Source organism: Microcebus murinus, chromosome 7 (genome assembly GCF_040939455.1).
Source record: "Microcebus murinus isolate Inina chromosome 7, M.murinus_Inina_mat1.0, whole genome shotgun sequence".
In the NCBI taxonomy this organism is placed as follows: Eukaryota; Metazoa; Chordata; class Mammalia; order Primates; family Cheirogaleidae; genus Microcebus; species Microcebus murinus.
In genome coordinates, this window is record NC_134110.1 from 55,743,981 (window position 1) to 55,761,307 (window position 17,327).

The 17,327-nt window shown below is 37.2% G+C and overlaps 1 protein-coding gene across 1 annotated transcript in view; it reads left to right on the top strand.

Moving 5' to 3' along the window:
* The window catches only part of RSPO2 (R-spondin 2), a 147,242-nt gene extending 132,721 nt beyond the window's left edge, over window positions 1-14,521 (top strand). Inside the window, exon 6 of the mRNA XM_012786320.3 lies at window positions 10,486-14,521. Within this exon, the coding sequence (XP_012641774.1) occupies window positions 10,486-10,601 (116 nt within the window). The 3' untranslated portion in view covers window positions 10,602-14,521. The remainder of the gene's footprint in view (window positions 1-10,485) is intronic.
* Window positions 14,522-17,327: the final 2,806 nt, after the last annotated feature.

Here is a 17,327-nt window from a genome sequence, read left to right on the forward strand (position 1 = left end):
CCATTTATTTTGGAGTCCCCTTAGCCCTACTTATCGCTTTTAAACCCCCATTTCTCTCCTGTCCACAGCCTTTCAGCAATGCTTTATGTTCTATACTTGTATCTAATTTTAACTTTGCATTGAGTTACCTCTGAAGCTTAAAAAAAAAAAAAAAAAACAGAAAAACAATTCTTCCCTTTCAGGACCTGGTGCATGGCTAGCAAACCTATTTTTAAGAAAAAAAAAAAAAGGTCCCTGGGGGATTCTACTACCTCTGGCCTATAAACTGGCTTTTGGAACTACAGGTGTAAACCTTTTCCAATTCCCAGCTGAAAAATAAGCATCCTGCGTTTTATTTTTACCTTGGGTTTTGCCACGGGCACACTCGATACTGAGTTGCTGTTGCTAAAATGTGCTGTTGACCCCGGGAAACTGAGGCTTTGAATGTTGTAGCCCAGGAAATAAGTGATGTGAGAAATATGGGTTGTAGGCCAGGACCATTGGGGAGCTAATGGGGCCCAAGGGAACCCTGATATTGTGTGGAATTGAGCAGGGCGGTTTTGATGCCTTTCTCCAGCCTAGTATTTACTTATTAATTTGTTTGTTCAGCAGACATTTAAATGATTATGAGATCAAAGGCATTTTGCTGGGCACAAGGGATGCAGAATATGGTGAAAAAGAGTATAGTTTTTAGAATCTGCCAGATGTTGGTTTGAATCACTGCTGAGCTATGTAATTTTGAGCTATTTACTTAACTTTTCTGAACCTATTTCTTCATTGGCAAAATGGAAAATAATGCTTACCTTGCAAGTTGTTGTAAGGATTAGAAATAATACACGTAAGGCACCTTCTATAGTGCTGTTAGTTTATTTAGCATTTGTATGCCAGGGATAATATTTGGAATTTTATACATATTCTCTTTTTACTGTTCACAGCAATGCTGAGACAGGCACTATTGCTACTACTAGTGTAGAAATGAGAAGACTAAGGTTTAGAAAAACTAGTCCAAGATTACTAGCTTCTCAGTGGCATAACTCTGCTCTGAATCTAGGACCATCTGGCCTCTAAACCCATGTTCTTAGCTTTGTCTTTTAGATGCCTTCCCTGTCTACTATCATGTTATACCTCCTTACTCCTCCAGGCTGGACCTGGGAGTGATCCCCCCAAGAGCTGACCAGGCATCCACGAGTCTGTGATTTAACTGAATAGGGTGGCCAAGGCATGTTGAATTTCTCTCTTGGGGAATATGTAATTGACACAAAACAGGAGTGAGGCTATTAGTAAGAGGAAGGTAAGCCAAAGAGTCCACAGGGTTTATTTAGGGCTAGGGCAGCCTACGTAGACCATGTATAAAGTTGAAGTTGAGGGCAAAAGTGGGAGCCCAGGAAGAGCAGGAGGAGAGTTCATTTTACGATGGAGGACAAAGACCGTATGGCTGTGGTTCCTGACCACATTCATCGTTTAGATCTAGTCCATATATCTTTGCTCTCTTAGTTGAGGTAAGTTTGGATATCTTTAACTTGATTTTTGGGAAGACTCTAGGTAACCAGGACTCTATGGCACACTAAATTGCCATTAAATTGAAGCTATTTTTCATTCTTTATGAACTAGTAGCCATGATATGCAGCCAAACAAAATTGCAGTAGAAGGTGGGAAATTTTACAATGAGGAAGGTTCAAAGTGCTTCTAGGGCACAGAGGAGGGAATGCGTTTATGATCCTTCATGGCACATGCATCCCCTCTTGTTATTCTGCATTGACTGACTTCATGTAAGACCTGCCACTGAAGTGAGCTGTAGGCTTGGACTGATAACCCATGCTCTTCTGTAGCTGCCACATAGAAACCTTTACTTTTCACTTGTGTCTCCAAGTTCCATACAAATTGTGTTGAATCAAAATTAATGTTTGCCATATGATAATAGTCCTATATGTCATTTCTTGGATGACTTTTTTTTCCCATTTAGTCAATGGCTATTGATTTAATACCATATCCTCTGGTTCTGATGGAATTATCTTAAAAGTTGCCATTCCTTATAATATTAAGTAAGCTATGGAGGAAGTTGAAATCCTTTGCTGGTTATCCCATAGCTTTGAATCTAATGAAAACAGTTGTCTCGTTTTCTCTGCAAAACCTGATACTTTTTCTGACTTAATTTAGGTGTGCCAACTGAGCCTGATAGTTTTCTGCAAATTTTACTTGAGTAAATTTAGGGCAGGTAGCTGCACAACATTCTAGCATTACAGTTTGAGTACTTACATTTTTTCACAATATTCAGTTAAATGAGAATGTGGTTTAAAGCACTTATGATGTATAAATGTTCATCTCACTAAGAAACTTTATAGATTGCATCTTGCTAAAAGCTAAGAAAAAAGACTAAGCAATGAATCAATGTAGTATAAATTTACAGAAAGTCTAAGTTACAGATAAGTTATTTATGCAGTACTTAACAACTCATAAAGAGTTTCGATGGTTATGATGAGGTCAATGACTTCTCTCATAGAACCTGGTCAGGGTAACATTAGTTGTCTTCCAGTGCTTCTCTTGAAAAATGACTCTATAAGAAAGAGAAATTGGGCTGGGTGTGGTGGCTCATGCCTGTAATCCTAGTACTCTGGGAGGCCAAGGCGGGAACATTGCTTCAGGCCAGGAGTTTGAGATCAGCCTGAGCAAGAGGAGCAAGACCCTGTCTCTACTAAAAATAGATAAAATTAGCCGGACATCGTGGCCTGTAACTGTAGTTCTAGCTACTCAGGAGACTGAGGCAGAAGGATCACTGGAGCCTAAGAGTCGGAGGCTATAGTGAGCCATGATTGTGCCACTGTACTGTAGCCCGGGTGATAGAGTAAAACTGTCTCAAAAAACAAAAAAGAGAAATTGAAACCTGTGCTCAAAGCCAGGCTCTGCTACTAATAGCTGTAGGAGCTTGGGCCAGTTACTCTAGACTTTCTGTATTTCACTTGCTTCATCTCTAAACCATTTTGCAGAGTGGACTAGAGCAGGGCATCATAGATGTCTGGGATACACCCTGTCTCTCCACTCCTCTCAATGCAGACAACTGATTGTTGTCAGGAACCAAACAGTCACCTTTTATATTTTACATTTTATATCTCTATTATGGATAAGAGACTCAAGGACAGGATCTGTTCTTTGTAGATAATTTACATTAAAGTTCCCATAAGAAAATGGCAACCTGAATTTGTGAATAATACTTTTTCCCCGAATCGCAGATTCATCTTATTAATTTTCTTTTCTATCATTAGCCCTCCTTTACCCTCAAACATCTTTTATCAGCAGCAATGCAATTGTATTTCTCCTTGTGCAGCACCTGGGTCTTGGTACAATTTATAGCCCACTAAGGAGCTTTTACCTATAGCTAGAAAGAAAAAAAGGCCTTCCATTGGAGTTACAAGAAATTATTTAAGAAGTTAGAGCCCCAAAGCTCCCTTTTCCACTTTTTTAAAAAAATAACTCTTAACCAATGCTCTTACAATAAAAGTAAAGTGAATTATTGCCCCCTTGTGGTAGAATTATGCATTTTTTCACTCAAACCAAGTATAGTGTTTTAGTTTCCACTACCTGAAACTTGGTCCTTAACAATTAATCTAAAGTATTTATAAAAAGAATTTGATAGCTCAGCATAAACAAGAAGAGGTGGTTTTGAAACGATCTTACATGCCATAGAATCCTTTCTTTGAACTATTAATATTTTGTTTTGTTTTTCTGTTTCAGGTACTAGACATTTAAGACCTTAACTTAAATCAACTAGAGTCAGCAACATTATATAGAAGAAACCAAAATCTCATTCAGATTACTTTATTTCTTGTTTTTATTGCTTCAAGTAAGTTTGTAGGGGTTTGGTAATATCATATTGCCCCTTTAAAAGTCATGTCATACATCGTGAAGGAACAATGGCTTCTTCACAGCTATATAGAAAGAGGAACTTTTGAAATACCATGTGCAGGAAACCTTAGTGGCAATATAATTAATTCATTAAGGTTCAGGTGTTAGTCTTTCTTCCATTTTCATCATTTTGAACATGAAAACAAGATTTTAAAACCAAATGGGACTTCCTGTCAACAATATGGGTAACAGATCTTATGCATTACTAACCTGTCTTTTATAAGAAGAATTGAGAAGTCATAAAAGAAGCCATTTAATACTGTTCTCTCAAGAATAAAAATATGGCACATTTTTACAGGTAGAACAGTAACATGCAGTCAAAGGCTTCCCATTCAGTCAACTTGGCTTATTGAATTAGGCTTTACAAATTAGTATGAATCTGTGTAGATAGTATTCCAAATTATGATATTTGAGTGATTGTAATATCCGTATGTTCAGAGAGGTTGATTTTGTAATTTATTTTTTATTTCAGATGGTTGTCACTGTCTACCAAAAGCCTTGTAAGAACAACAACTACCTCTAAGTTATTTCCAGATTGTATATAGGTTTTTAAAGCACATTGTCTTTTGTGAAGATGAAATGACTAAGTGACTCTTTGGAAATTGTTTCAAGTTATCTTTCAACACTTTTGATTTTTTTCTCAAAGCAAACCACCATTGAAGGCTTAGATATACTGCCTGGTAGCCCCTTCAAATGACAGCTATTTGTAAAATGTTTTTAGTGAAAAGACGAAGTGTATTTCTAGAAAACCAGATGGATGTTACTAAAAAATGCCCCTTAAGGAACTTTGTGCTATCAGGAAGGAACCACAATTCATTTCCTTTACTCTTTCCACATTACCCTCATGCCCAACTTCCCAGCTGATATAAATAACTCATATACTTAAATTTCAAGAAGATTTAAAAGGTTCTCATACACAAAAAATAAGCATATGAGGTGATGCATGTGTTAATTAGGTTGAGTAATCATTTCATGTTGTATACATCATAACATCAAAATGTATGCTATGACTATATACAATTTCTCTCAATTGAAATAAATGTATTATTCCGAACTGTTATGGACAGTGGGAAGATTTTTGTCTTAGGCTATATAGAATATACTATGGTAGATCCCAGTCCTGCTCATCATATTTGCCTATTTGAATGTCTTTCTAGATTAAAAAAAATTCATAAACATCCATTCTTAACGTCTGAAGTGTTTAGGTCAGTAGGTCCTAAGCTTTTATATCTTAGATCTAATTACAAGTGATCACTCCACAAAAGAATCTGCTTACCACCATAGTCGGAATACTTTTGTACTACAGCCTTGCTGTTATACCCATTTATGATAAGTTTTAGTGATGTAAATTTGATAGTTGAAAACAGACTTGATGGCTTCAGTAATCAAAAAGAAGTCATGAAAATGTAGGATATTTAGGTACTTCACAACTTTTTTTACTATTATAGTAAATAATAAATCCATGCATAAATCTTTGTCCAAATTTAGATTATTTTCCTAGGATGCATTCTTAGATCTGAGTCAAAGGTTATGAATATTTTTAATACTTTTGTACGTATCACCAGACGGCTTTTCAGAAAGGCTGTATCGATTTTATTGTCTCAATACATTCTGATGTCTGTCTCAGCACATTACCCCATAAGCTTTAGGTATTTTTTTACTTTTAAGGATCTTTGTGGTGGCATATTATTTTATTTAGAAGTTTTAATTGTGAGATTTGTTTAAATATATTAGCCATTTTTATTTCCTTTATGAAGTGTATTTAGGTTTTTTGTTTATTTTTATATGAGCTCTTAAAATATTTTAGGAACCACTTGGCATTTTTCCAGAGAATCATTCATTACTCTTAAACAAATAGATCTGTTACTACTCATTCTTGGGCAAACTCAAGTTGCCCATATGAGAAAAAGAAATGGCCCAAATGCTATTCTTTGTCTACAACTCAGTCCTTGGGATTTTTGATATGGAAACAACATTTTATGCTCTGCCTCAAGAACATTCTCTGAAGTATGACAATACTTGCTGGGTTGGTGGTTACATAGGCTTCCTGTCCCCAAGTTTTAGTGGCTTTGAAAATGACTGAATCTCTTTGAGGTGATTTCCAAGTCTTGATGGTGAATCGCATAATGCAGTGAAGCCCAGGTTTCAAGTCAGAACATCACAAATTTAGTAAAAGTCAGTTTGGCCAGGAGCGGTGGCTCACACCTGTAATCCTAGCACTCTGGGAGGCCGAGGTGAGCAGATTGCTCAAAGTCAGGAGTTCGAAACCAGCCTGAGCAAGAGTGAGACCCTGTCTCTACTATAAATAGAAAGAAATTAATTGGCTAACTAATATATATAGAAAAAATTAGCCGGGCATGGTGGCGCATGCCTGTAGTCCCAGCTACTCGGGAGGCTGAGGCAAGAGGATCGCTTGAACCCAGGAGTTTGAGGTTGCTGTGAGCTAGGCTGATGCCACGGCACTCACTCTAGCCTGGGCAACAGAGTGAGACTCTGTCTCAAAAAAAAAAAAAGAAGTAAGTTTGGCATTTGTCGTAACTTGGGAAAAGCAAGCCACAACTCTCTCTCTCTCTGTGTGTGTGTGTGTATATATATATATATATATATAGAGAGAGAGAGAGAGAGCGAGCTTTTATCTTTTTAATAGAGCTACTGAATTTTTTCTTCCATTATATTTACCCTTAGAAAGTCTTTCTCAAAACAAATGCATAGTAATCATTGTGGAAACTCTAGAAAGTCTCTGTACCTTCTTGATGGATGTACAAGAACTGTTGTTCCCGTGATGCAAAGACTCTCACCTAAAACTAGCAAGAAAAAAAATTTTTTTTGAAGACCTTCCTTGCATTTGGGAACTTATGAAAGAATGAAATCAGTGTCTGCCTGGCTGTGGAGCCAGTATTTTCACAGCTTCATGTAATTTGTGAGTCTGTCTGATATCTTGGTTCAAAATAATCTGATTCTAATAGCAGTCATCCACAGCTGAGTGGTAGCAGTATTCCCATAAGGAACTGTTCATCTTTCTCTGTAAAGGAGCTGATAGGTTATCCTGGACCATTTCCACATGTGTGCAAGCCAGTGTAATTACATTGGTTAGAGTGTGGCTTTGATAGCATCTTTCTAACTTTATTCATTTTGAGGATAATCTTCCATTAATCCTAGGAATAAACTTGTACACATGGTGTCTCATAACTTTCTAGTGAAAGATGGATATAGCATTTTTGTTCTATAAATATAGAAACTAAGAGTCACAAATGTGCCTTACCAGACATCTCAGTTACAAAACTATGCCTAGCTACCAGGTTTTCATCCCAGAGGTAGCTTTTCTCTAAACCATATCATCTTCCTTAGAAACAGTAATATCTGGACATTTCTTCTTCTCACATCCACATAACAGTGCTGAAAAGCACTCCCCTGTAGACCCACCTAAAGAGATTCTCTCAGTTATGATCTGCCAAGGCCACTGCATTCTCAAAACACTCAGGATACAGATTTTTCAAAATTTGTCAGAGTTGGACATGCTGAGGCTAACAATCTCCTCATGAAACTCAAACCTTTTCTTCTGATCTTCAGACATAAATATTCTAAGTCTTGTGAACTAAAAAGTAAGAAATTCATGAGTTGATTTGCCTTTTGGGTGACTGCTATCATACTCGCCTTTAAATGCTTCATGTACAGTGTAAATGTGCTTGGGAAAGTGAAACAATATGAAGTCTACAAGTCATTCTCCAAGTCTAATGTGCTTACAATGTCCAATATAACTAACCTTACTTATTTTTTTCTCAGTTTAAACATCTTAGAACATTTTAATAGTGAGGTACATGTGATAGTAAAACTCAGCAGAAACCAAGCGGGGGAGGTAGGGGATGAGTAAATTCACACCTAACGGGTACAATACACACTATCTTGGTGATGGGCACACTTATAACTTTGACTCAAATAATACAAAAGCAAGTCATGCAACCAAAATGTTTATACCCCTGAAATAAAAAAGTAACCTTAGAACATGGAAAAGAAATGCTATGCAAGGCCCTTTCTATACCTTATGTTGTGTTTTAATATTCTTTCATTACTTTGAGCTGGGCTTAAAGTCAGAACAGCCTACTATGGACCACAACATATTTTCAGTTAATTTAGGCCTGTCTGTGGTCAAATCTTGGCTAACCATCTTAATTCCTTGGTATCTGCAATATATCCTATGTGAGAAATTGACTTGCCAAAAACAGAACCAACCAACCAAACAATAGTAAAGAGGTGTCATTCAAAAGAAACTTCTGAGTAAAAGTAATTAGGGCCCCCAAAACATTGCTAGTTGGAAATGGTACCACATACTTAGTGCCAAAGGAATAATCATACAGTTTGAAAATTTTAAATATATAAATAAGTTTTCAGAAGCATTTCTGAATTTTTGGCCAGGATACCAACTGTTTTATGCAAGTATTGAGTAACTTCCCTATTACACAATATCATATCAGCCAGCAAACCCAAAAATCATTAGATATTGACGATTACATCAGAATAACATTATTGGGTAAATGACACAATATTGGCCATCTTAAAATGGGTTTCCAGTCATTTTGCATAGATTTGCTGTTAGTGAAAGTAGTACACATTGAACTTTCAACAACATAATTTATATGAAGGACTAAAATTGTGAATGTGAAAAGCTATCTTTGGATAACATACTCAGTATATTTTTATTTTAGCATGACACGTTTAAACATCTAGTAATTTTAGCTTTATTTTTCCATTCATTTAATTTCAATTTGCTTTTAAAAGAAATTTCTTATATAAATTAAGCCTAAACCAAATGAATTTTTAAAGTGTAGTCAGCAATGTTTTTTTTAAGGATTTTTGTTTAGAGAAAATATACAATGAAGAAAAACTTCATAAAACTTTATAATTGAAGCTTTTAAAATATGCTATTTTAAGTATGTCATCTCTCTGCCCTCATTAGGTGTGTCTCATCATTAGAGATAATGTTACTAAATAGTTGTAACTTTACAGCTGCTTTGATTAACGATGGCTTAGACTAGGGTTTCATTGGGTAGGATTAACTACGTTTAAAGATGGCAAAATGCCATTATTACATTAATGCCAGAATTTAATGAAAACCAGAAGTTAACTTCAAGGACCTTTATAATTTAATATGGGTACATGACTATGTTCTCATTGTTTTAATGTAGTGTCCTATTAAGAGAACAGAGCAAAAAAAGAACTTATTTTTGTGATTTAAATTTTTGCTCAGCAAACATTTATTGCCTATCAAGTAAGTGCCAATCACCACTGTGCTGGGGTCTTGAAGAGTGAGAATGTTTTCTATCCTCAAAACAGCCTTTTTGATCAGAAAGAATAGAAATGAGAAACACCTCCCTTAAGAACTCTCATGGTCTTCCTTAATGTTGTATGACTCTGGCTTCCTAAGGCATGTACCTCCTTAATCTTTGGTCTGTTTCTTTTTTCATTTTTTATCAGCTGCCACCTACATTGTCTGGATTTGAAAAGTTGGATAGGTACATCCTTACAGTAAAAAATGGGAAGTAGGGCAGGTAGGAGATAAAGAATAGCTGATAGGATTCTTTGTTTCTGAAAAATCTTCCTGTGCTAAAGGTGTATGGCAGGGGGGACCTTCTTTCTGTAAAATGTAGAAAACCCCTAAAAAATCCCATGATTCTTTTTTCTTTTAAAATCTTTAAATACACACACATATATGCACATATATACTTGCAAAGAAATGTTGAGTTTTTACAAAGTAAGACTATAAACCATTACTACAAGATGGAAGAAGTAAAATATAGCAGAGGCAAAGAAGAAACTGCTTCCACAAGTTCCTGATGGAGGAAAACCTCAACTATTTAGCTTGTGGTGTGGGCTTCCTAGTGGCTAAGGCAAAGAGGAGAAATAGGATAACTTGGTGTGATTTTTCTGGTAGTAAGACACATACCACCAGTTCATCAGAACAAACGAGAATTCTTCTTGCTTTCCATTAAAAATAAGAACAAGTTGTCCAGGGGCTTTGGATAAGAAGCCATAAGGCACATAATGAATGATGTCCTCATGAATTTTTATAGAAAATAAAAAAGGAGCGCACATATATCATTTCATATATTGGCATTTGAGAACATGAAGGGAATAACATTAAAAGCAAGGCTCTATTTCCCCATGGGCTAAGAAGAAGGGAGTTTGAAACTTCTGGTATATTTACTGTAGATAGATGCTTATTTTCTTTTGACCCACTGACATGTGGAGCAGTAGAAAGATGTAAAGATGTCTAGTAAAGGGTAGCATTGTTCAAAGTACGAGGGGATAAATAGCATTTTTGTGGCAGGATGATATTTGAAAGACTGATCAGGCCACTGGGAGGTTTTTAAGTATGCCAGTTCCCTGTAACAGGAAGATCAGTCTCTGTTTTAGACAGCATATCCAATTTAGTAAATTATTATTATTCCGTCAAAATTAATGTGAACAATTTTCTCTTTGAGGCTGCTTTTTCCATAGGTGATGTTTTCCAGATGGGCTTTGTGCAAAACTCTCAATGTTTTGTGTTTTCTTTCCTAGAGAAGGAGCCTTTTCTGACATCTTTTCTTTCTCTCTCTTCCCCCATTGCAGGGAAGAGAACACCCAAGGCCAAGGAGAAGAAGAACAAGAAAAAGAAGAGGAAGCTGATAGAAAGAGCCCAGGAGCAACACAGTGTCTTCCTCGCCACAGACAGAGCTAACCAGTAAAATACAAGACACACATGGTGGAATTTGGGGGGTTTTTGTTTTTGCGAAAGTGCACAAAGCTACTCTCCACTCCTGCACACTGGTGTGCAGCGTTCGTGCTGCTCTGACCATTCTCTGTTCCCAGTAACATGGTGAAAGGAAGCGCCCCAAGCGTGGCCTCTGTGCTATTTGTGCTTTGATTTGAACCTGGAGATCGTGAAGGCGGCAGGAGTCAGTGCACAGCCTGCAACTTGGCTCGGCGTGTGCCCAGACTGCACCCCTGGGCACGCGAGAAGTGTGAGGCTGCAGACCACCCCTGGCGCCCGGACCTGTGCCTACTGATGTGAAAGACAGTGCTCTCAGCAGGCAAAGTGCTATTCACTTGTGACCTTTGTTTCTCACCGTGTGCATTTTCAAGGCTACGTGTTTGTGGATATCTGCTTAGTGTTACCACATGGTGTTCTCAGCATCTGTTACCTCCATACTGTTGTGTGATGAAACTGCTTCTAGCTGGGGACATGCGCCGGAAACTGCTGCCCAGTTTCACAGCGGCCCTAATATGTACATATTCTGCTGGGGCTCTGCGTATCAAGCTCTTATTTACTGTATATTTATGCTTTCTTGTGTGTAAGAAGTCATACCTGATTAACATGATGTCACTTTAGTGGGTCCTAACCATTGTCTGGTAAATGACTGTTCTAGTTTTGCGAATTGACAAAATTAACAAATGTTTTGTTGCTTCTTGAAAGATTTTTTTTTTTTTTTTGGTCGGCTTATTTCTCATTGTAAGAATAGGATAAACTAGTTTTTGTATATAGAGTCAAATGACCAGCGTCAAAGAATTTGAATATCAACAGCCCTTCCCCACTCCATGTGTCCCACACACAGATAAAACAGTATCTGGCAAAACTCCCTATGAGTCTAAGATGTGATGACTTTAAGAAACACAACCCAAACCATGAGAAATTACATGCAGTTGCTTGCAGTATTCATCATGCAATTTCACAGGCCAGCTACAGAATTTTTCAAACTTAGTTCTGACTTTAATTTTTTAAAAATTTGAAGCAATTCCTGACTTTTAATGACAGGGCACCTAATAATATATTTGGGTCACTGAAGAAGTTGCCATCACGAGTCTCTGCATACAACGACAAGACAACAGGGTGAATTCCTACAACTGCTGGTCAGATCTTAACAGGTCTTCATTGAGCCAGAATCTATTTCATATCCATCATTGTCCACTTGGGGGAACCAGTTTTTAGAGGGTTGTGAATTGGCTTTTTCTAAAAGCATCATTATCTTCCTGGCTGATCCAGGAGAAAATTAGAACAAAAAAGAAATGCTTGCAGATTTCTGAGGAAACCAGCAAGCAAGGTTAAAACTGTATTCTTCTTACCTTGCATTGGCAAAACTACCTCTTCAGTGTTCTTGTTTGAGTCAAAAAAAAAAAGCATCTTACCAATAAGGATAAATGTCATATACATCATTATGAAAATACTATTCCTATGAGATAAGCCATATATGAATGTTGTATACAACTTTAGGGTTCTCATTTTAATCCTGAAGTGTTCACCTCCTTTCATGCCTATGTACACTATATTCCCAAGTGGGGAGGGGTCTCCTTTATATAGTGCTTTATCATTAATAAGTCAGTACCTGTTCTGTTTCTGGGATGTTCTTTTTGTGCATTAAAAACTTTAAAATTATTTGTGGAGATTTTTTCACTTTATAGAAACATCTTAGGAAAAAATGTAGTACTTTAACAACAGTACCCCCAAATAATGGTCCTTAAAAATATTTTAAAAGCCTATGGTCATAACTACATCTAAGACACTAAGTAGTTACTCTATAAATTAAACTATAATAGTGTAGTGGTTAAGAATGGGGATTTTAGAGCCAAACTGCCTGATTTTCAACTTGGAGAGACTAATTTGTCCCAGGCTATTCCAAGTCTCAATTTCCTTATCTGTGAAATGGAGATCACAGTAGCATCTGCCTGTGTTTTGAAGATTACATAAAACATACATAGGGTTATGTTTTAAAAATTAGGAAAAATGTATAAAGTACAGTCAGTATAGCATGGTATATGCTAAGTACTACATAAGTTGTTACCTCTTTCGTTGGATATTTACATTCTTTCAAACAGAGGATATTTATGAAAGTACCAGTACCCTTCAATCTATTGCTTGCTGCCTGGACATTATTTGCCAAAACCTTTATTCTTATGGGAAGGGAATTGATTTTCATTTACTTGGCTTATGAGTCTTTTTGTTATAAGTAACATAGACACATACAAAACTGACTTCATTACTATATCACAATTAGGGTGCAGTCAAGGTATTTCAAACAGGAAATTTAACACTGGGAATTGGTTACACAGGCAATAAAGGAGACAAGAAGTCAAAATGGGTTAATAAGACACGAGGTTTCCAGAATTCAGAAGTCAAGGACAACCCAGTGTTAGAACAATAGCTGAGGCTAGAGCTGTAACCACAGAGGGAGCTGGAACCAAGGACAGAAAGCTTGGAAAGGATCTGGTCACTGTGAGAAGTGTTGCCTTAGGCAAAGTGAGGGAAGAAGAAATACCCTGGCTTCACTCAATCTCCCAGCCTCAATCTTCCACCAGTGCCTGCCACTGGGCAAGGAAGTCTGGGTACCGTAGCTCTGAGATGCAGACGAACAGCAAGGGAAGGGCAGAGAGTAGATCTAAGAATAAACAAGTAATCAGAATAACCACCAATACCTGCCTCAACCTATACCCCTTCCTGCCTTTCCAATTTTAGTTAATATCTTTACCTAGTTGGTTACATGAAGACTCTTGTATTTATCATTTACTCCCATTGTTCCCTATGTCTAATCAGTTTACCTTGGAAATCCCTCTTGAATCTCTCCCTACCTCTTCACTGTCTTTGTCCAAGACCTTGTCCTCTTGGACTGTTCCATTTTTCCTAAATATCATTCTTGCCCCCCGATTCATTCCCTCCAATTATTTCTTTATATTTCTACCATTTTTCTATTATATTTTACTGCTTCCGCTTGTTTAAATACTTTCTTATGGAATAAAATCTTAAAAATGTTCACATAGAATACAGTGCCCTCTTAATGTCCTCTTCACCCATGTATCTTATGGGGATCAACAAAAGACTAAATGGGCTGAGATGATTGTTGTAAAATCTTCAAGGGTTCCTTTATGGTAAACTTGGACATGCTCTATCAGTTGTCGCCTCTTGAATCATGAAGATAGAAATTGTAAGGGCAAATATGGCTTTCAAAGTAGAAGGTGCACATATTAAATTTGAGAGGTTGGACAGTCTCAAAAATGTGTGAAGAATCAAGGCTTAGACAGATTCCAACATAAATCTATGATGAATCATTACAGCAAATTGCCATGTGCTACCTCCTCCAGTTCTAGCCGATATTGTTAATCACACTCTCGGTCTCTGAAGTTGACAGGGGAGTTAGAACTTTTAATTTACCAGGTACAAATTAATGCACTACAGTGACAGTTATCTTTACCCAGAAACACTCTTTGGAGCATTCCATGCAATATTTTTCAAAGCTTTCCACTAAAGTACCCTTAAAGGCAGAGGAAAGTGAATGTATAACTCTGGAATTATAACCTGAAGCAGAAATATTTTAATCCTGATCTTAATCTAAAAATTCATGCAATTTTTGCATTCTATTCAGTAAAATGGCTGTTTTTTAATTTTTATTTCAGCATATTATGGGCAAATGTTTAGGTTATATATACTGCCTTTGCCCCACCTGAGTCAGAGCTTCAAGCATGTCCATCCCTCAGATGGTGGGTACTGCACCCATTAGGTGTGTATATACCCATCCCCTCCACTCCCTTCCCACCTGCCAGACACCCAGTGGATGTTACTACTCTATGTGCACTTAAGTGTTAGTCAGTTAATACCAATTTGATAGTGAGTACATGTGGTGCTTGTTTTTCAATTCTTGAAATACTTCACTTAGTAGAATGGGCTCCAGGTTTATCCAGGATAATACAAGAGGTGCTAGATCACCATTGTTTTTTGTGTCTGAATAGAACTCCATGGTATACATATACCACGTTTTATTAATTTTAAAATTAATTAATTTTAATTAATCAATTAATTAATTGACTCATGTATTGATGGACACTTGGGTTGTTTCCACATCTTTGCAATTGTGAATTGTGCTGCTATAAACATTCGAGTGCAGATGCCATGAGACTACTGGAATTGATAAATTCAGCAAAATCTAAGGTTACAAAATCAACATACAGAAATCAGTAGCATTCCTATATGCCAACAACAGTCAAACTGAGAACCAAATCAAAGACTCAATACCCTTCACAATAGCAACAAAGAAAATAAAATACCTAGGAATATATTTAAGGAAGTAAAAGACCTCAGGGAGAACTGAGTAAGGAAATAGCAGAGGACATAAACAGGTGGAAAACCACACCATGCTCATGGGTCAGCAGAATCAACATTGTTAAAATGTCTATACTACCCAAAGTGATCTACAGATTCAATGCAATCCCTATTAAAATATCAACATAATTTTCACAGATATAGAAAAAATAATTCTGTTTCATATGGAACCAGAGAAGACCCCATATAGCAAGAGCAATCTTAAGCAAAAACAACAAACTGGGAGGCATCAATTTACCAGACTTCAAGCTACACTACAAGGCTATAGTAACCAAAACAGCATATTACTCACACAAGAACAGAGACATATACCAATGCAACAGAACTGAGAATCCAGATATAAAACCATCCTCATATAGCTATCTAATCTTGGAACAAAGCAGACAAAAACATACACTGGGGAAAATAATTCCTATTGAATAAAAGGTGTTGGGATAACTGGATAGCCACATAGCTGTTTATTTTTAAATGCAAAATTATGCCCCCTAGTCTCCCACACCCCCCCCCCAAAAAAGGAGTAAAAGCACATTCAGGAAGATGTTCTATGTTTATTTGGTCCTGACTTGCACACACTCCTTGGCACTTAGTCACTTATCCCTGGAAAAATGCATGTCTCTATTTCAGAAGCTCAACAGTAGTGTTTGCTAATGGCTGTGCCAGCTAACTCCTCCTTGGTTTCATAGCGTTAGCTTCGGTGGCATGCTCTCCAGGTACACATTCAACTTTAACTTGATTCTCTTCTATTGCTCCCTTTCTTCTTGCTGGTGTAGTTATGACTCAGCCACAGACCTTCTTCTCTACATCTGTTTTTGAGAAGAGAGGTCAGCAAACTTTTCTGTCAGAGGCCAGAGAGTAAATATTTTAGGCTTTGTGGGCAGCATGGTCTCAGTCACAACTACACAATGCATCAAGACCCCCATTTGCTTTTGTAACACAAAAGCAGCCATATTCAGGGCATGACTATGTTGTAATAAAACTTTATTTACAGGCAATTAAGTGTGAATTTCATAGTTTTCATGTGCTATGATACATTCTTCTGATTTTTTTCCAACCATTTAAAAAACATAAAATTGTTAGCTCACCAGCCACACAAAAATATGTGGCAGTCTGGATTTCTTGACCCTTGATATAGAAGATAGTGTTGGTTAACACACTTTCCTTGCAAACTTTGTGAGAGGCTACCTCTGTCTCAGCTATACACACACTGCTTCTGGTAGGAGTCCAATAAGTGTATTGAATATATATGCTATTTTAACCACTCTATGTATGGGGATAAATCCCAACTTTATATTGCCATTCTTTTTTTTTCCGGCATATTATGGGGGTACAAATTTTAAGGTTTCAAAAAATGCCCTCCCCCCCACAAGTCTGAGTTTCCAGCGTGACCATCCTCCAGATGGTGCACATCTCACTCATTATGTATGTATATACCCGCCCCCCTCACCCCTCCCACCTGCTCAATACCCAATTACTGTAGTTCCTATGTGTCCACTTAGGTGCTGCTCAGTTAATACCAGTTTGCTGGTGAGTATATGTGGAGTTTGTCTTTCCATTGTTATCCCATTCTTGGGATACTTCACTTAGTAGTATGGGTTCCAGCTCTAACCAGGAAAATATAAGATGTGCTATATCACCATTGTTTCTTAGAGCTGAATAGTACTCCATGGTATACATATACTACATTTTATTAATCCATTCTTGGATTGATGGGCACTTGGGCTGTTTCTACAGCCTTGCAATTATGAATTGCGCTGCTACAAACATTCGGGTGCAGGTGACTTTTTTGTAGAGTGTCATTGGGTCTTTGGGTAGATGTCCAGTAATGGGATTGCTGGATCAAATGGTAGATTCACTTGTATTGCTTTAAGGTATCTCCATATTGCTTTCCACAGAGGTTGGACTAGTTTGCAGTCCCACCAGCAGTGTAGGAGTGTTCCTCTCTCTCCACATCCATGCCAGCATTTATTGTTTGGAGACTTTTTGATAAAGGCCATTCTCACTGGAGTTAAGTGATATCTCATTGTGGTTTTGATTTGCATTTCCCTGATGATTAGAGATGTTGAGCATTTTTTCATATGTTTGTTGGCCATTCTTCTGTCTTCTTTAGAAAAGTTTCTGTTCAAGTCCTTTGCCCACTTTTTAATAGGGTTGATTTTTTCTTGCTGATTTTCGTGAGTTCTAACTTCTAGTTATCAGCCCTTTATCAGATGCGTAGGATGAAAAAATTTTCTCCAATTCTGTAGGTTGTCTGTTTACTTTCATGACTGTTTCTTTGGCTGTGCAGAAGCTTTTCAGTTTGATCATGTCCCACTTATTTATTTTTGTT